Source organism: Marmota flaviventris, chromosome 8, assembly GCF_047511675.1.
Source record: "Marmota flaviventris isolate mMarFla1 chromosome 8, mMarFla1.hap1, whole genome shotgun sequence".
Lineage (NCBI taxonomy): Eukaryota > Metazoa > Chordata > Mammalia > Rodentia > Sciuridae > Marmota > Marmota flaviventris.
Window position 1 is genome coordinate 79183333 of NC_092505.1, and position 20770 is coordinate 79204102.

General features: G+C 37.9%; 1 protein-coding gene across 1 annotated transcript in view; it reads left to right on the forward strand.

Annotated features, from left to right (window-relative positions):
• The first annotated feature begins 2886 nt into the window (after window positions 1-2886).
• The window catches only part of Dcbld2 (discoidin, CUB and LCCL domain containing 2), an 83453-nt gene continuing 65569 nt past the window's right edge, over window positions 2887-20770 (forward strand). The window contains exon 1 of the mRNA XM_027943261.2: window positions 2887-3226. Within this exon, the coding sequence (XP_027799062.2) occupies window positions 3025-3226 (202 nt within the window). The 5' untranslated portion in view covers window positions 2887-3024. The remainder of the gene's footprint in view (window positions 3227-20770) is intronic.

Genomic DNA, 20770 nt, shown 5'->3' on the forward strand with positions numbered 1-20770 from the left:
TACCTTGTGCTGTCTCCCTCCACATCTTGTGAACTCAAAGCACTAGAAGAAGCCTGGCCCAACAAATCAGTTGGGTTGTTTCAGAGCCTATTACTAGAAGCCTTGGTTCATGATGGACTGCTTGCCACATTAGCACATCATGTTGGATATGTTCAATACTGAATTCATCATATCTTCTACTTCCTAATCCAATCAACCCAGTTCCCCTTCTTGTATTCCTTCTAGTGTGAAAGGCATCACCTTCCAAATCTGAGGATTCCTTCTGATTTCTCACATCTGATCAGTTCCTAAATTCACAAATATTCCTCCAATCAGTACCTCCTTTCCAAGCTCATGACTAATGCAGTTCAGATTCCCCATCACTTTCTTTGACTCCAGACTGGTTCTCCTTGGCTTGTAGTCGTGGTCTTACTCCAATTCATTCCTTATCTTCCTGCATGATTGAGTTTTCCACAATTAAAGTTGATAATGTCACTTTCTTAGAAAACTTTTTTTTTTTTTTAATTCTTATTTCAAAATAAAATCCTGACTCTTAGTCCTGGTCTTGCCCCTACAAACTTTTCCATGTTAGTCTCCTGTTCCTTCCATCAAGTCCACAGTTGTCAACTCCACTCAGTACCATCAACACCCATCAGCACTGTGCCTGTGATCCAGCCTGTTTTGTCTCTGGCTTGAGATCACCTTCCTCACTTTGCTTTCTTAGTCAATATTCAGCTGGGTTTTCATACTGGCTGGGATGGGTTCATTGAACTCCTTCCACTGCTGTGTTGTGGCAACCTTCCATACCTTCAGCTTAGCACTCATAACAATGGATTTGCTTACATGTTTGCCCACTCCACCAGCACAAAATCTCCACTGATTAAACTTTTTTTTGACTAATGCCTATGTTAAGCCTAGAGCATAGCTGTATTTCTTAGGTATCCAATAAATACTTATTGAATACATTTGGTAGAAGAGCTTATTGTTTGGGAACTATGCAAAGGAATTGAAAAAGATGACTTCCAAAGTCCTTTTTAACACTCAGGTTTTACGTTGAGGATATCAGTATCATCTGTTTTTGAACATCATATCTCTTTATGACTCCCAGACCTGTAATTTCAAAGTACTCATCCATCTGACTTTTAGGTCAAAATGGTCACCTGTTATATAGCTTTATTTATTAGCTGAGTTGGCAACTCAACTTCAACACAGATGCTCCACAACTTACCATGGGTTACATCCTAGAAATTCATTGTAAATTGAAAATATTATATGCACTAATACACTTAAGGCACCATACTTTGTAACAGAGAAACACAGTACACTGTAGAATACCAATTGCTTACCCTTGTGAATGTGTAGCTAACTGGGTGCTGTGGCTTGTTATAACTAGAAGCATCAGAAAACAGTATCATAAGGTGTATTATTTGCCCAGCAAAAAAGTTAAAATTCAAAACTCCACGTACAGTTTCTATTGAATATGTATCACTTTGACAGTATTTAAAGTGAACAAATCGAGTTGGACTATTGTAAGTTAAACCACGGTAAGTTGGGACCAATTACATGCCCTAAATTAACTTCCTTTCCCACACAACCTAGTCCATCATTCTAACTTTCTGTATTTATTAATGACACCATTCTCCTCTTTAAAACATTAGCGTGGCACCTCTCTTCTTTCTAAAATCACTGCCTAATCATATGGATTCCTCTTTCTCAAAAACTTGGTTCTTTTTCTCATTCTCTGCTCCCAGTTTCCAACAGATATCTGTGACTTTAATTATCATTTATTTCATCCTGACTTGAATGATTTATTGTTATTTGTCTTCTACTCTGGATCCTGTAAGATTTCTGCATTATGGCTGCAACTCCTGGGACTTTCAGCACAATGACTGCAGATAGATAGCAGGTGCTCAACAATTCCTTGTAGCATGGTTAGAAGAATGTCCAGATGTTAGGTATCAGTGGACTTGATGGCAAGGATCTTGTTTTGCACTTTTTATTTTTCCACTCCTTTTCCTCATATAGTGAAGGGCATAGCAACGGGAAAATACGTATTTTAAAATCAAATACTGCATCTGTTATTGTAACTCGGAGTTTCTGTAACAACTAACTGGCTGCAGTTTTAAAAATAACAAGCTCAGATATTAACAACAACAACAAAACAACCACACCCCCCAGAACCACAACTGCTTTAGATTCAGCTCCCAGCTAAAACCTTCCAGGATCCAGGTTTCCCACCCCTTCCAGTGGCCTGATGTGCTGCGAGGGCGGAGCAATGAGAAAACCCAGCCTGAGGAGCTGAAAGCGAGAGCAGCGGGATGAGGAAAGTCCCGGAAGTCATTCAACAGAGCAAGCGGTCGCCTCAGCGGGATCGCTCTGGGCAGCAGTCCCAACAATAACAGGCTCTCGGGGGCGGGGTCCGGGGGCGGGAGTTTGGGGGCGGGACCCGGATTGGTGGAGGCGGGTGGGACGCTTCCGAAGGCCGAAGGTGATTGGAAGGGGAAGATAAGGGGCGGTGGCGCTCGAGGAGTGGGTCCAGGAGCTAACGGGTCGACAGAGGAGAGAGCGTTCTGATTGGGTGGTACAGAAAGAGACGGACTGGAATTGACTGTGGATTGGTTGTGGCGGGTCAAGAAGGCGTGGACCGCTCGAGCTAGAGGGAGCTCGAGGGAGCGGGCGGCTGGCCTGCCTGCCAGCTAGCCGGAGCCGCGGGCGAGCGCGGCGAGCCGGTCCGGGTGTGAAGCGAGGTGTAAAAGGCGCGTTTCTCAGCTTCGCCGCGGCCGCTCTAGGCTGCCCGAACACCCCGCTTCCTTCCCTCCCCTCCCCTGCGCTCCAGCTTGGGATCTCGGGGCGGGGAGCGGAGGGAAGGGACCAAGGAGGAGAAGGTGAAAGCGGGGTGAGTGGCGGAGGGGTCCCAGCGCGGGGCGAGGCGTGCTCTGCCTCTCGCTCTCCCGCCGCAGCTGCAGCTTTACCCGGTGCTGCGGCCCCGGGGCGCGCGTGGCTGCTGGGCGTCCGCAGTATGCAGGCGGACTGCTGGCAGCCGCGATGGCGAGCCGGGCGGTGGTGAGAGCCGGGCGCAGCCCGCGGTGTCCCCGAGTCCGGGCCGCAGCCGCCGCCCCCGCCTGGGCCCCGCTCCCCCTCTCCTGCTCCCTCCCTCCCGGTTCCAACTCCTCCTCCTCCATGCCTCTTTTCCTCCTCCTCTTACTTATCCTGCTCTTGCTGCTGGAGGACGCTGGAGCCCAGCAAGGTGAGTGGTCCCCAAGGAGTGCGCGGCTCCCGGAGCTCCTAGGGTGACTGGGTCGCGTGGGGAGCCTACTCTGAGCGCCGGGTCTTCTGGCTATTAAACACGTCTACAGAAGCGCAGGGGAGGCACGGTGCGACTCGAACGTGGCCGGACCTAGCTGGGCACTAGGAAGGTTGAATTGGAAAGGTGGGCTCTGTCAGCCTGTCGTCCAAGTTGGTGCGGCTTTACTTTTGGCCAAGCCATTCATTTCTCTGAAAAGAGCGATGTGAGACCCTGCGATGGAAGCCTCTTTGATATTGGAGCCTTCTGGGGAGATTTTTTGGGAGGAGAAAGGGAACTTTCGGACTTGTGATCCCAGAAGTTAAGCTGTGCAGATGGACCGACAGAGTAGGATCCTAAGCAAGGAAATTAAACAGCATCATAAACCTTAAAGACAACTAGTGGTAATTATCAGCTCCTTGTGAAAGTGCCCGGGTTCTGAAGGGAATTAAGTAGGTTGTGGTGATCTCTTTCTTAGTCTTGGATTTAGAACATGTTCTTTATAATCCTTGCCTATATATTGACGCCTTGGTGAAACACTGGCCCAAACTGTCATGTTGCGCAAATGGAGCGTTCCACATTAAAAGGGTAAGCCTTTCCAGAAAGTGACAAAACTTTTTTTCCATCTACGATCCTTGAGAAACCTATGCCAGAAACGAGTAAAATTGTATATTAAATAATCATTATAATGGAAAGAGAATGCAGGGTTGTTTTTTTTTTTTTAATTTTTAGTACTGTTTTAGGCAGGGTATCATCGTTTTTGTATCAGTTTGGCGTCAGTTATTGAAGACTTTTTATTGCATTTCCCTTTTTATTGCAATGAGGAAAATAAGCATTGGACTGTTACTAATTGCCTACAGGATTTTATTTTAATTGATCTTCAGGTTTAAGTCCAGCTTAATTGCTGTCGTGGCTTTGAGTGAAGTATGGGATCAGGACCAAGAGACTGTTATTGAGAAGATGCTGAAATTTTCACAGGCATGTGGAAACAATGTCTAAGAAAAAATATGTTTGGTAAACTGAACTCTAGATACAGGCCCATTTCTACATAGTGTAACTTAACATTGAGATGCTTAGCATGAAGGTTTCATGAAATCCTTTTAGCTTTAGAGCCTATGCATCATTTCCTTCCTGGTGGAATGGTAGGGGAATGGCTTATATGTGGCTAACACTAATAAGAGCTTACTTTGGGACTGGCACAGGACTAAGTCATTTATGTAAATTAACTCTTAATACTCACCTCAGGTGAGATAGGCATTGTTATCCCATTTCCAATGTAAGAAAACCGAGGAGGAATACGAGGTGCCTTGATACAGAAAAGCATATGACAAGTAGAATGCTTTCACTGTTTTACTTTTTCTAGATCTGAAAGTGTTTGTATCATGTTTTTAAAAAATATCTTGCAGTATTGGAGTCAGTTACATATCTCCTCCCCAAGAGACAACTGTCTTGCTTTTAGAATTTCTCATGCCTGTATTAACTGAATATACAACATTCCCTTATGTTTTAAAAGCATCAATTTTTTGCATCATTTTAAAATATTTTTTTTAGTTGTAGATGGACACAATACCTTTATTTTATTTATTTTTATGTAGTGCTGAGGATTGAACCCAGTGCCTCACACATGCTAAGCAAGCACTCTACCACTGAGCTACAATCCCAGCAAATGTCTTTTATAGTGTCAGCTTAAACATCAATATATATTAAAACAAATAGAAATGGTACTAGTAATTAAAAGACTTGATTTCTAGTTCTGCTAAATTGATTGAGTATATTTTGTTAAGTCATTTATTCCCTTTGCACCTCAGTTTTCAACATTGTGTATGTGAGAATTCACTCATAGCTCAATGAAAATGAAATGATAGTATTCAAAAGTTTTGCAAAGGGAAAAGCAAGTATAGTCATAAATGATTAGAATTATTAATCTTGAGTTACTAAGTTGGTGAATTAAAAGCTAGCCATCTGAAAACTATGGGATTTGAATCTCCTAAAATTTTTAAAAATATATTTTGTACACAAAAGGACCCTAGTGTGATTTCTGATGTAATTCCTTTTATGCCAATCTTAAACAGCCTAGCAGATTGCTTCAGGGTCGGCTAGTATTTCTTCACATAACCTGAAAAGAAGTCTCATTTAAAAATCAGAAGCAGCACTTTAAAAACTCCCATAGAATTTTAATAATGGGCATGTCCATATGTAATAATAAGTTACAAGGTATAGTTTTTAACTCTAAGAAATCTTAGAAGACAGGGAGGAAATAGTGTTAACAGTTGTCTTTTGGTGGTAGAATTGTGTGTAATTTCTTTTTTATGCTTTTCCAAATTCTGTGGGGTTTGTATACAGTCAGAATAAAAAAGAAATTGAAAGAGGCTGGGGTTATAGCTCAGTGGTAGAGCACTTGCCTCGCTTGCATGAGGCACTGGGTTAAATCCTCAGCACCACATAAAAATAAATAAAAATATTGTATCCATCTACGACACACACAAACACATCCTCTCTTCCAACTCTTAAAAACAAAAACACACAAAAAAACGAAATTGAGAAAGTGTTTTTTGATGAATAGATTTTTTTCTTTAGCCAACCTAGTTAGAAAAGCATTTAATGTGTCTGTTAAGGTAGGACTATGATTCAGGGTTTCTTTTCTTTTTTGTTATTTTAAAGTCTTTCCAATATTTTTTTGAAAGAGTGGAATATATTACCTTCATTCCAATTAATGCCATTCATGGCCATAGCAGAATATATTACCTTCATTCCAATTAATGCCATATGTAGATAGCTATTCCTCAGCAGATTTTTTTGCTGACAGTGATCTTTCTCTTAATTTGGCTCAGAATAGAATTTATCATTTGTTTGAAAACTGCTGGCCTCTCACAACAGAAATGTATTTTAACCATTTTATTTCACTACAACTTATAAATTAAATATACTCTGTTTGCATCTATTTACTATCTTGCTCTTTTAGATGCAGTTTATTATATATAGTTTTGAGTTCTAAATTTGATATTAAGTTCATCTTCAAAAATTTTTTAAAAAACTTTCTGTAAAATATATTTAAAAAACTTAAATTGGTTAAATTTATGCTGAATACATGTTTACTGATGTAATAAATTTAGTTGATGGTCTACTATGATTGAATTTATGTCTTCAGTTTACATTATGATTGTAGGAATTTGAGTTATCTCAGGAGTTTGACTTCCTCATTTGTATCATGGAAGTCCTGCCTACCTTCTGTGAGAACATGACTTGATTGTAGTAATATATCAGGGAATTAGTTTTTTAAACCCATTAAAACTGACTTGTTGAGCTGGGGTTGTGGCTCAGCAGCAGAGTGCTTGCCTCACACGCATGAGACACTGGTTTTGATTCTTAGCACCACAAAAAAATAAATAAATAAAAATAAAGATCTAAAAAAAAAATTGACTTGTTTTGCCTATTAATGTGACATGTTGGTGAGAGTATTGATTTTTTTCTTTGCTACCCTAATGAGCCTATGAAACAAATTGGGTACATTCTAAAAAGGAATTGCTTGGTTCTACAATGATACTGGAATTAAATGTTCAGAGTTTATAATCAGTCTAGTAATGTATTTACTGCCTTGTGACACAGGGAAATGTATTTTTGAACAATAGTGGTGAATTGGAAGAAGTGAAGAACTTCTCTCTGCAAAGAAACATGTATTCTAATTTTAACATTAGGCTAATTAAAATTTTTCATTCTTTTCTTGGTCTGATTAAACATAAGGGCTCTTTTATGTACTGTGTTCAGAGGCAAAAATCAAAACTTCATTTTCTGTTATATTTCTCATTAATTTTGTACAATGGTAATCAGAATCAGCACATGTTCCATGTGTGCTAATGACAGGATTTTAGTTCTACATTCTTAGGGCTTATAAAGGAAAAGTTGACTATAAAGTTACAGGTTAATGAGTCTTAGATTTTCCAGTGTTATATGCAAAAAGAAAACATATCACTCTGGAGATGGTTATAATTCCATTCAGTATCAGAACTTCATTGTTAAAGAAAAACGAGGGGAAAAAAAAAGAAAGCCTTAAAATGGTGAAGTTGGTGTAAGTGAAAGTACTTGTACTAGAATTAACATGACAGATGAATGAATTAATTTCTGAAAGGAAATGGTCAGATCATGTAAGATTGTGGTTACATAGGGTAGATTTTAAATTTAGGACTACACTTAGCAAAATGATCCTGAGATGTGAAAGCTGAGGTGATTATGATCTCCTTGAACATTGAACACATGCAAATGGACAGTTTCCACCTTCACTTCTTAATTTGTTAGAAGGATGTGGTGTGATAACATAGACTGGAAGTATTAGGAAGATCTTTAGAAAGATGGTGATATTTCCTAAATGTGATTGTTAAAATATGAATTAAGACAAGTAGATGATTTTTTTTTTCTCTTGAGGCTCCTGGATCTGGGTTACTTTATAACAACCTATGGTCATAGCATTTTTTTCATCTATTTTAAAAACAATAATAGTTATGCAGTACTAAAACTAGAATTGTGGATGATAATTATCCACAATTCTGCTTTCTAATTTATCAACCGATTTTTCTCGTTCCTGTGCATTACATGATCACATACCTTAATAGGGTGTTATGTTCTGTAGATATTATGTTGAAATTATTTTATAGACTAACATAAATAAGCATACTTGCAAAACACAACAAGATATCAATTTTAAATGTAAAATTTCATCACAAGATGGCATTCATTATTTATAAGGTAATTACTGTATCATTCAGAATTGCGACTGCATTATTTTCTTTATTTCATTTGAGTAAATTTGTTGTTCTTGATAGAATCTTTGAGGAAGTATTTCAGTTCAGAATATTAGTTTAGTAGCATGTAATGTTAATTTTCCAGATTATTATTGGGTTAAACCCGTATATAATCCTTGAAGACCAAAAATACAGATATTCAAATAAACTCTTATTTAATGAATGCCAGTGCAGTATCCATTGAAGCAGATGAGATAATGGGTGATTTTTAAAGGCTACTGAAACTTCACCTAAAATACTTGAAAGGTATTTAGTTGGAAGAGTATCAGTTACTTGAATTATAGGGAGGACCCCAATGTACAGGTTCTCTCAACTACTCTCTAAGGAGAGTGTCCCAGAATTCCCAGCAAAGCATTTGTTGAGTAGAGTATATGCAACTTTGCAGTTACAATGAATTTGCTTGGAATTAAAGAGAAGTTGTTAGCTCTTTATTATTCTCTCATCAAGAGCTATCATGAGCTCTCAGGAGAGTGCACAAGTGTCAGTACAACCCTGGGATATGCATAGGAGACTAAAACATTGACATTGTCTTAAGAGAATCTGCAGTTCAGTTAAGGAGGCAATGTTCAAGTTGGAATATAAATATGTACTTGTGTAGGCTAGCCACAGTCCATGTGATGATGGAGTATTGCCTTTCATAGTGATATCCATAGTGTGACCAGCAGTTCCTTTATCACTAATGAGATAGATTCCAAACTGATTTGCATATTGTATATAATTTTTTCACAGTCTGGTCCTTCCCTCCCATTTTGTCCTAATTTCATGCCGGCATCCCTCATATTTCATAGTTAAGATAGAAGATTGAGCTGCTTTTTATTCCTTGAGCATATTAAACTTCATGCCATTTTGCCTTTTCTTTGTACTGATTTCTTTTCATATGCAATTTTCCCTGCTTAGAATGTCCTTACATACTTTCCTTGTCTTAGTAAAACTCTAATCATCCTTCAGAATCCTTCTTAGGCATCATCACCACACATTCATCTCCAGATAGTACTTTCCACACTCTATTTTAAGTTATTTGTTCTTGTCAGTGGAGAGAGTTTTAAGTCATTTTCTTATTTCTAATATTTATCATGCTGTCTGTAGGGAAGACTGGGACACAATTTTTATTCACATGCTGATTCACTCATAAAAATAGGTGTAGTAAGAATTCCATTTCTGGACTGGATCTTTGCCCTGAGCTCATTATGTGGTGTTAGTCCTTGGGTACCTGCATGTGCTTTGTGCTGTTGGCCTTTGTCTAATCCCCTAGTGAGCCAACAGTGCAGGAGACTGGGCTTCTCAGTCCCCGAGGAATAGAGCCCTCTCTTGAACTTTACTGCCTGCTTGCTCATGGCCAAGTAATCTGCTTTGTCTTTTCTGGCCCTTCTCTCCCCAGGAGCTAACCCTTTGCTGTACTCCCATGTCTAAAGAGGAGTTTTCCTTCAAGCTGGAATTCTGAAAACAGGCATGGCTAATTTAGAAAACTCTGCTCCTCTTAAACAGGTGATTATAAAAACAGCCACAAAACCTAATCAATGCCAGAAAGTTGAACGAACTCCTTTGCACACTATCCCAAATTCTGGCTTAAAGAGCCATCTCCAACATGAGGAAAGTGCCCCTAGTTTTGATTCTAGTAGTAGCCCTCCTTCTTTTTCCTTGCCAGGTTAGTAGGGAAAACTGGGACACAATTTTCATTTGCATGCTGATTCACTCATAAAATTTTACTTTCTAAACAGATTTGATACCAATATTCAATATTTTCTAAAAAGAGAGGTGAGTTAAACATTTTAAAACATTTAGAATGGTGACTAGATCTTAAAATATGACATGGCTAGCATTACTGTCCTGGTATGTCTGAATCCAAAGCCTCCATGCTTTTAGAGAGTATTCAGGTAGTTTCAATAATCTGATATCAGGGTAGTATATAGAGGAGACAGGCTGGAAAAGTCAATGGGGACCATATTATGGAAGACTTTCTATTGAGGGGCTGAGTAAGGAGTTTATACCTGAGAGATTAGGCATATATGCTACTTTCACACAGTCCATTGTCCATCTCTAGGTGTATTCTCTTTTAAGCTCAGGCATCCAGGTGCATTTTCTCATCAGTGTTCTTGACCTGGATCCTTGGCAAATCCCAAACTTGAGCCTGCCTATGCTAAAAGCTCCACTGTCTGCTTTCTCTGGCTACTGGAGACAGTCATGTGGCCATCAGATCTGGCATAAATGAGTGCTATCCTATCAAATCTCAAATGGAGAATTCAGCTTAGCAGCATTTTGTAGAGCTGAGCTCTTGCTATGCTCCTTATTCCTGTAAAATATGACTCTGCCTGACACCTCCCCTTTTCTCCTTCCTGAAACCTTGTCCTCCTCCAGTTGTCCAGCATGATGTTTCATGTGGGAGTGGAAGTTTCACTTTTATCTGTCCCTCTCTTTTTTTTTTTTTTTTTTCCTTTTTACTTTCCAGGTGGCTATTGCCTCCTTTTTTAATGACTCACTTTGTAAAAGGTAGACTACCTCTGTGCTGAACGTTTTCTTAGTGTTGGCGTATAGTAGACTTTTGCTACATGATGAATTTCTTGTTTTAGTCCCTCGTAGTCTTGGTTCTGCTGTATTGAAACTGTCATCTAAACTGTTGGATTTTTGGTTTGGTTCGGTTTTTGTTTGATCTGAAAAACCTGGGAGCTTTGTCCATATTCATTATTTTTTACCTCAGAGGTCTTTGAAGATATGGAGATTTTGAACTCAGATGTACCTGGATTTAAATACTGACTCTGTCAAGTTTTGAAGTCCACATACTATTCTAAATGTTTTAAAATACATAACTCTTTAGAATGTACTGAGGGTTGGGATAAAATTATTCATATAGTCAGTACATTTTTTGTTCAAAAGAGTGAATCAACATATGAAATGAGATTTTTTTCCCCCTACTTTACAGTTCAATCTCCTGTTTTCATGTGTTTGCTTTCTAATGAGAATTTTTCATCTTCTGCTTCTTATTCCATGCCAGTTATTGATTAGAGAAGTTCCATCCTGGCTTAATGAGGGGAGTCAGACCCTACTGTAGAGGACAGTGACAGCAAGGCATGATTATCCATATTATTTTCTCTTAATTGGCCTCTAACACACCCAAACTTTAATACTACTTTTGTTCCTTCTGTTTTGATCTTTGCTCTGACTTTCCTGCTTTTTAATTTTTTATATATTTCACCTTCTTTCTCCACTCTCTCTACTCATTTTTGTTTGTGGTTTATCTCTTCACTCCTGACTTGCCCTTGTTTCTCAGGGTTGGGCTCTGCATCCGACAAGCTCATTCTCTGAATGCACAACATACATTCTGTTGCATGGGTAAAGGAAGACTTTTCTGGTTAGGACTCCTAATGTTATAGGCGACAGGAATCCAAGTCTGCTGAAGGTAGAAGGGGATAATGTTGGGAGGATACTGAGGTAACTTATAGAGTAGAACTGGACTACCCTAAGCCAAGGGGAAAACAGGAATGCAGCTGGACTTCAGGAACGAAAGACTCAGTGTAGTTCTTTCTTTGCTTCATTTTTGCTTTTTCTGCATAGGAAAAGTCATGGCTACTGGCAGTCCCTGAGACTTGCAGCTCTAACCAGAGAAAATTTGGGATTTTCCTTATTGTACAGGTCTCAAATTGGAGGCAAGTGTGAATTGGCTTCACATTGGCTAAGGGTTAACTAACCAGGGCTATGAGGTCATAATGAAAGGCAGGTACTAGACAGAGGCATCCTTTTTAAGGAGAAAGTCTTGCATTTATAAAGAGTCTACTGTATTTTGAATAAGTAGACCCTTGGGAACATGGGTGGTATTAACTTCATGTTCAAGTGAGATTATATGGGATTATAGAGGTTAAGTGCCTGATATTTCAAAAGTTGCCTATCTGACTCCAAAGCATTTCTAAGATATATGTGTATCTCACTGGCTTACCATTAGTCTTGTTTGGGTTTGTTTCTGAATTAAACAGCATGTGTTAAGAGCCTCATATGTTTGTTTTGTGTGTATGGCTTATAGATGAATAGAGTGCATTGCCTTCCTAACGGAGTTTTATATTTGGTGTGGTAAGCTGACATAGTATGCATAATCAAGCATATTAAACACAGTTAAGAGAGTATGATAATAGAAATAAGAAAGACTAGGGCTTCAGAAAGGTTCCACAGAGAAGATTACATTGAGTAGGATTTGCCTTGGATGGAGGAGGAAAGGCATGATCCTCAGCAGAGGGGAACAGCATGCATAGTGACAGGTGAGAGTGTGAAGAGGAGAAATCGCCCACAGTTCCACAGCTGGAGCAGAGAGGTCATGTGACTACTCAGGAGATGACACCAAAACTGGAAACAGGGGCTGGAGTATAATATAGACTGTATGTCCTTGCTGAAGTGTTTGAACTTCATTATACAGTGAAAAACAGTTGAAGAATTTTCAAAAAAGGAACCTATGTGGCCCTAATATTACTAATGTTAAAGTTAACACTAGCAGGAGTGCAGGTAATAGGTTAGAGGAAGAAAACAGCAGAGTGAATATATCTGTTGCAGAACAGGGCCTGCATTGGTCAGAGGAACAAAAGTTAGAGATACTTAGGAGATAGAAGTCATCAAATTTAATGACCGCTTGAGTGTGAGAGCAGGAGCTCATTAAAAAAAATCTTCTCTCCACTTATGTTAGTTCATGAGGATTTCTTGCCTCTTTACCACTATTTCTCTCTCACACACACATACACAATAAAACACCCATAACTTCTCTGTATAACTCATTATCCCTGGAATTACTTGCCACGTCTGCCCTCCTATATTGTAAACTCTCAAGACAGGGTTCTTGCCTGTCATTTTCACTGCGTTGCCTAATTCAGAGTCTAATATGGGGAAAATGTTCATTGGATGCTTGGAACATGTTTTGTTTGAAAAGCTGTGAAATTTGAGTAATATTCTAAGTAGATAACATGTTCAAGGATTGAGAGAGAGAGATTGGGGACTTTGGAGCTTTGTGTACTTGGTGGCAACTGAAGTTGGGGTTGCAGATGAGATTGCCCACACAGAATACAGAGTGGAGGAAAACTCTGAACAGCAGCAGTACCAACAGTCAGTGGAAAGGTTATAGGAAGGTATCCAAGAGGAGGTGGTTAGAGAGCTACAAGACGTATTAAGAGTTTTAAGAATGAGGAAGAAAAAATAAGAAAGGAAAGAAGAACAGTGAGGAGAAGGAAGTAGCAGCCGTGTCAGATGTTGTAGAAATGTCACTGAAGATAAAGGTGGAAAGGTATCCATTGGTTTTGGCAGCTTAAAAACAGCTTTAGTGACTATTTTCAATGGATAGATCTCTGTTGGTTCCCTAGGGCTACTGTAACTAATTGCCATTAGAATGGCTTAAAACAGATATCGTCTCATAGTTAGGGAGGCCAGAATTCTGACATCAGGGTATCAGTAGGGCTATGCTATCTCTGAAGTGTCTAAAAGATACTACCTTGCCCCTTCCTTGCTTCTGGTGGATGCAGTCCTTAGCATCCTTTGGCCTATTGATGATGCTTCATTCCTTTGTGTCTCTGTGGTTACATATGTTTCCCAGTGTCTGTGCTCACATTTTCTTACTCTTATCAGGATACCAGGCCTACCCTAATTCAGCTTGACATTGTTTTAACTTGTTTACATCTGTGAAGACCCCTTTCCAAATATAAGGTCATCTCAGAGGTAGCAGAAATCAGGACTTATCTAAATATCTTTCTAGGAGTCACAAAAATTCAATTTGTCACAGTCTTCAAGTTGAATTGCAATGTGTTGAATTAGATTGGGAGGCATAGAAGTGAGACATTAAGTATAAACAAGTGCAGAAATTTCTCTATAAAAGAAAAGTGAGCAATATGATAAATTTCAGAAGACACAGATTGGAGCAAAGTTTCTTAGTGTTTTTAATTGTTGCAGTTATTGTTAGTGTTTTAAAATTTGTTAAAGTGCAGGTCTTAGGTCCCACTGAAGATCTACCTGACGGAGTAAAATTTGCAAAAAAGGCAAAATCATAACTGTCATGCAAATATAGAATGAAAAGTCAAATATTTTATTCAGCTCATTTATTAATGAGAGAACTAGTAAAATATTTAAGCTGAACCATAAGTATTTGAAAAAGTAGGTGTTTATAGGTAGTGTTAAGATATGGTAGCTAGGTTATTTGGCCAGAACTGCTTAAAAGCCAACAAGACCCTAAATTATAATCTTCAGTTATTTTTTCAAGTACACAGAAATTATGTCTCTACCTGATGGCAGTCTACACATTAGAATGTAAATAATACTTGGACTTTTAATTAAGGATAAATAGCAAGTTGAGCAGTTATTTTGCCATATAGTTCTTGGGTAGCTTTTGCACTGAATGCCATTTAAAGGATGTGCTTCTCACCTTTGTTGACAGTTTTCAAGTTTCAGACAGTTTTTCTGACATACATATTAGAATCTGTGCAAGTGGAGATGAGGGCCTGAAAAATCTTTAATTGGCTCTTCAGTGATTCTAATATAAATTTAATTTTGAGAACTATTAAAGAAGACAAAACTAAGTGACGTGGAGTGCCCCTCTGAGACTGGAACCCATTATTTTCTAATGGCACCCTTCCCTGGGTTTGTGCTTATTAGTATTATTATTTTAAATATTTTTAGTTGTAGATGGACACAGTGCCTTTATTTATTTATTTTATGTGGTGCAGAGAATAAAACCCAGTGCCTCCCAGTGCTAGGCAAGTACTCTACCACTGAGCCACAATCCCAGCCCTTATTATTATTTTTTCAGTAGTGCTCAGCTCTTGGTAAAGAGAGACATTTGATCTAGGTGGAGAGTTTGCCAGGCAGATGCTCTAGAAGTACACAGTGACTAGGAAGAAAAAATGTTAGAAAGAGGCTAGTTAATGTATTGGAAACAAGGTACAGCCTGGGTAGGGAGAGAAATGAGGCGAGGATGAGCTTAATGGAGAAACAGAGAAGTAAGTCTTAAGAAAATATATAGTGGTTATAAGAAAACTGAGTGATCAGGTGACTGAGCAGAAGAGAGGGCTGTTAAAGTTTTTAAGATTGCAAAGATGGAAGTAGTTTCTAATAATGGCAAAAAGTCCATATTGTGCGGGTTGCAGTGGTGCACACCTGTAAATCCAGTGGCTCTGGAGACTGAGGCAGGAGGATGGAGAGCTCAAAGCCAGCCTCAGCAAAAGCGAGGCACTAAACAACTCGGTGAAACCCCTGTCTCTAAATAAAACACAAAATAGGACTGGGATGTGATTGAATTCAATCCCGGTACAAAACCAACCAAACAAACAAAAAGTGCAGATTGTGATCCCAAGAGTGAGTTACTGAACTGGAATAGAGGTGATTAGTGAGGATTACTTTCTCATGAATTTATATTATTCATAAAATACTAGATAGAAGCTTTAAAATGGTTATTGAGCCATTGTTCTGTTAACTTTCTCAGTTGTAGCCAGATGTACTGGATTTACTTGTGTTTGACAAAAGCCGATCTGCTCTACTTTTAATGGTATTTATTTATTGTACTATGATGATGATACTCTTAACCACAGACATTTATTGAGCACATTAATATTCTTCCATACAGTATCTTGTTTCATTCCTTCCCCACAAGGTTTGAATTGTTAATATCCCCATTTTATAGATGGCAATATTGAGATTTAACAGCAATAGATGACCTTCTTAAGTTTATAGTGAATGATAGGGCATTTAAATTTATTGTATGGCTTTAGTTTGTTTGACAATTATGTTCTAGGTATACAGCATGTTCTTGGAGGTTGACAATTTATATAGTCCACATTCCTTCATGTAATTCAGTTTTAGAAATTATCACATATGCAGATGAGTTTGGGTTTTATTTTTTGCGGGGGGGGGGGTATCAGGGATTGAACTTGGGGGCAGTTGGACACTGAGCCACATCCCCAGGCCTATTTTGTTTTTTTGTTTTTTTAGAGACAGAGTCTCACTGAGTTGCTTAGTGCCTCAATGTTGCTGAGGCTGGCTTTGAACTCTTCATCCTCTTTTCTCAGCCTCCTGAGCCACTGGGATTAAGATGTTCGCCACAGTGCCTGGCAAGTTATTATTTTTTTAAAATATTTTTTTTTAAGTTATTCATGGGCACAATATTTTTATTTTTATGTGGTGCTGAGGATCGAACCCAGGGCCTCACATGTGCAAGGCAAGCGCTCTGCCACTGAGCCATAATCCCAGTCCCAAGTTTGGGTTTTATAAAGAATGAAGATGTGGGCCATTTCTTTTCCTAAAAATTGCCACCCTGACCCTCTTTTGACTCTAAAATCCATATCTTTCTTATATATAGTATTTACAAAAGAGAAAGGGTAGCTATATTAATTTCAGACAGTTGACTTCAGAGTAAGGAAAATAACCAGGGACAAAAAGATTACATGAAGTTAAAGCACTACTATGACATATTTGTTGGAGATTTGTAGTGATGCGTTTTAAGAAACCTCACAGATAAAGATCTAGACTTTTCTAAAAATTTACAGTGCTAAATAATACATTAAAAACTTGTGCAGCCAAATGAAATTGGGTTGTTCTATGAGTAATCCCCTAGATAAATCTGCAACCCCAGCTCAGTGTTTTGGGGGTTCCTTTTGATTGAACCCAGGGTCACTTAACCACTGAGCCATATCCCCAGCTCTTTTTATTTTTTAAATGTTTGAGACATGGTCTTGCTGAGTTTCTAAGGGCTTCCCAAATTGCTGAGACTGGCCTTGAATTTTGATCCTCTTGCCTCAGTCTTCTGAGCTGCTGGGATTATAGGCATGTGCCACCACTCCCAGAAAATTGGGTGTGAGAGTTAAGAGTTGCTCTTTGGATTCTTTTTCACTCCCTAAATGCTTCTCCTTTAAAAAAGAAATTTTTATAAGATCTCACAGACGTATTATAAGATATGATAGAAATGACACTTATTTAGGGGAAGTATAGCCAAATTCACCAGTTAGTAGTGAATAAAACAACATCCTTGAAAGCTCTCTGAAAAAATATAAACTTTTCAAAGTTTATAGTATAAAAAGCTTACATTGTTCTTCATATTTGGCATATTTTTTGTGCAAAATTCTTGTGTTGAAATTTGTTTTTTTAAAGGAATTACATAATATGAATTAGTAATAATATAACTAAAAAATGAGAGTGGATGGAGGATCATTTATAATCAGCATCAGGAGCACATACTAATCTAAAAAACACTTGATTCTGAGTTTAACTAGAATAGCCTAAAATAAACTTGCATTCCTAGTTGGATTATTACATTTTCATTTAAATATGTTTAATGTTCTTTCTGTTTTCTTTAGGGATAAGTAGTGAAAAAAAATCATTCAGTTCCTGGAACATTATCCAAATTTGTATCTGGCTTAACACATCCAACCTTGCTGTCTTCAGAGGAAGTGAACACATGTTCTATGAGTAATCCCCTAGATAAATCTGCAGCCCAGCAAAGGAGCAATAAGATCAAATTCCAGTGTTTTTTTTTTTTTTTTTTTTTTTGCACTGAAATGACATTAAATTCAAAAATTACATTAACAGGCTTCCGCCCTTTATGGTTGATAGCAGTCTGGTAGAGACTATTCAGGGGAGGAGATGTGGGAAGTTGACAGTGGTGGTGATGATGATAGTTGGTGAGAGTATACGGAATGGACCCATGATAGCCACTTTGAAAGTTTTTTCCCATTGTAGTCTGCTTTTTTTGTCAGTTCTGCCCCTTGAACATGAATAATAGTAGGTGGTTGTAGCCTTCTCTATATGTTGATGCCAATCAAAAATTTAGGAAAAAATACTCCTGATCCTTTTGGTACCTTTCCTCTTTAATGTTAATAGGTATAGGGTTGGAGGCGCAGCTCAGTGGTAGAGCACTTGCTTAGCATGGTTGAGGTCCTGGGTTTGAACCCCAGCACTGCAAAAAAAAGCAAATGAAAAACCCTAGGGGAGAAACTCAGTTGAGATCTGAAGACTAATTAAAAATACTTTTTTTCCCCCATATAGCTTAAAGAAAAATGAAGCATTCCACTTATTTTAAAAATGGGGAAGTGAGAACATAAAATTCTTTAGCTGAACTCCTGACCTTTGGGGAGAGGATTGTTCCTTGGGTTGTGCCCTTAGTGAACTAGATTACCCTTTGGGCCAAATCTTCAGTGTGTGGTTTTCTAGCCTTGACTCTAATTTAGCCCTTCTCAGCCTCAGCACCATTCATTCACATTTAGGGCTAATCATTCTTTGTTCTAGGAACTGTCCTGTTCATTGTAAGATATTTTAGCAGCATTCCTAGCCTCCACTATATGGCAGTAACAGCCCTCCTACTCCATTTGTCACAACTAAAAACGTCTCCAGATACTGTGAAGGGGGAGGGAACAGCTCTATGGGATCCCCTGCCTCTGCTTTGAGAATCATTGCTTTTGGTGGGCATTTGTTGATAAAGAATATTTTCCAAGTTTTAGTTTTATTTTTAAGCGTTTTGTCCTGTTGCAAGTATTTTGGTATAACAGACTTTAGTTTTAAGAACTGTAAAAATAACCTAGGAACACATTGCTACTTTGGAAGTGAAAGTGAGGACAGGGTCTTTCCTTGATTTGAGAATTAAACATTATGACCTTTGAGTGCTTGAGGACAGTGTTTTTCAGACTGCAGGTGGGGACCCATTTGTGTGTTATGAAATCATTTTGTGGGTCGGGACTATGTATGTTAAAGTGCATAGGGCCATAGCATAAAATGTTATTTCTTACTTTGGAATAACAAAAACATATGAAGCTAATGGCTTAGTGCATACGCCCAACCTTCTCTTTCAAATGGGAATATTCTAAACATATGAGCCTATAGTAGTATGTGTCAATTAAGCCATTTATCTAGTCAGATTAAACTTATCAAATATTCCTTGAAATATGAAACATTCAGATCTATTCATTCATCTATTCATTGAAACATTCATCTATTCATTGTAGTGGGTTAGAGACTCGTCTTTGGTTTCTGGTGCATATTGTTATTCTTACAAGATGAGGAAGCACTGAACTCCATCACATATTTTAGAACATTCTTGGCACATTACTTGTGGACTGTTCATGCCCTCTCTTCCCCTAAACAAGATTCTGCAAAAAGACAGCTCCATTTTAATTGTCCTATTCATCAGCATGCATACAAAAGTTCTGTTTACATCAGCTGGTATTTATTTTTAACATTTGTAGAAATTGGTTTTATGATAGAAAGGGCAAGAAATGTTGTTTTGAAAATCAAATATAAACAGGAGCATAAAGCCATCTAAAAATTACTTCTAACATTCTGCTTGTACTTTTTTTTTTTTTTGCAAAAGCTTATTTTTGAATAAACATAGATTGAAATTAGGGAATACATTAAATGAGATGATTTGTCATTATAATGTGATAGTTCCAGCTGTTCAGAGGTGATTCTTGACTTTGTGAGATTTATCAACACATTCAATTGCTGAAAAAGCTGCCTTAGCTTCTGTTTATGAGGAAAAAAACACCTATTTTGAGTGATTTTATTTATTGTGTGGTTTTTTTTTGAAGATTGGAACACTTTCAGTAAGCATATTTTCATTTGCTGAGTAGTAAAAAAAACATTTTAAACTAGTTTTATCTTCTTGAAAGTTCTGTGTTAGGATCATTGTTTTTTCTCTTTAAGGAAAAATGTTAATGATTGTTCAAAAGATTTTTTGTATTTCAATTTATTTTCACAGTGGAGGCTTTTATCTTATGTTTTTAATATAGTTGATATTCAGCAGAGATAGTGTTTTCATGATAGTTTTAGGAGAAATTTGTGGGGTTTTATTTTTTTCATTGTCTAAACATCCTAACTTTTATGTTTGTGAAAGATCAGTGGGTATGGTGCACAATAAACCACATTTATTTCATTCTGCCCTTGTATATATTTATATTATTGAGTTACTGTGCCTAGTTCTTATGTGTGAAATGAAAGCAAGTGTAGAAGGTAGCTGAGGTTTTATATAAGAGACACTTGAAAACAGATATCTAGTATTAGTCTTTAAAAGTACACTAAGGAGCAATAAAAATATGAATTCGGAAATATAATTTCTTTATAAGCAGAGGATATGAGTTTTTAAGTATTGTCATAAGAATTTAGGTGCAGAAGCTGGATGTGGTAGTATACACCTGTAATCCCAGCATCACTGGTGGCTGAGGTATGAGCATCGAAAGTTTGGGACCAGCCTTAGCAATTTAGCAACACCCTGTCTCAAAATAAGTAAGGGGGACTTTGGATGTAACTCAGTGTTATAATAAACTTAATCATAAAGTGCTCCTGGGTTTGATCCCTAATACTAAAGTAGGGAGGGGTGCAGAATTTAGGTGTGTATTTGTCAGCACTATACTGTTCTTAAAAACAATAAATCAAGATAATAGAAAATTTTGGTACAGCCATTTTAGTCCATAGTTAAGACCCTAGCAGTGTTATTTTATTCTTCTTCTTTTTTTTTTTTTTAAACGGGATTTGAATTCAGGGCTTTGCTAATGCAAGGCAGACACTTTGCCACTGAGCTATATCCCAGCCCCAGTGTTACTTTTAATCTACTTTTTGTGTAATTCCAAAAGGTGATTTTAAATAACTCTAAAATTTTAAAGAAGAAAATGCTATTATTTTAAAAGGATACATTCGTTATCCTACTATAAATTCATTTGAATGTGATTGTTAATGTTAAACAGTGCACTTGGAGTTGTGGCTGAAACTTCTAAGT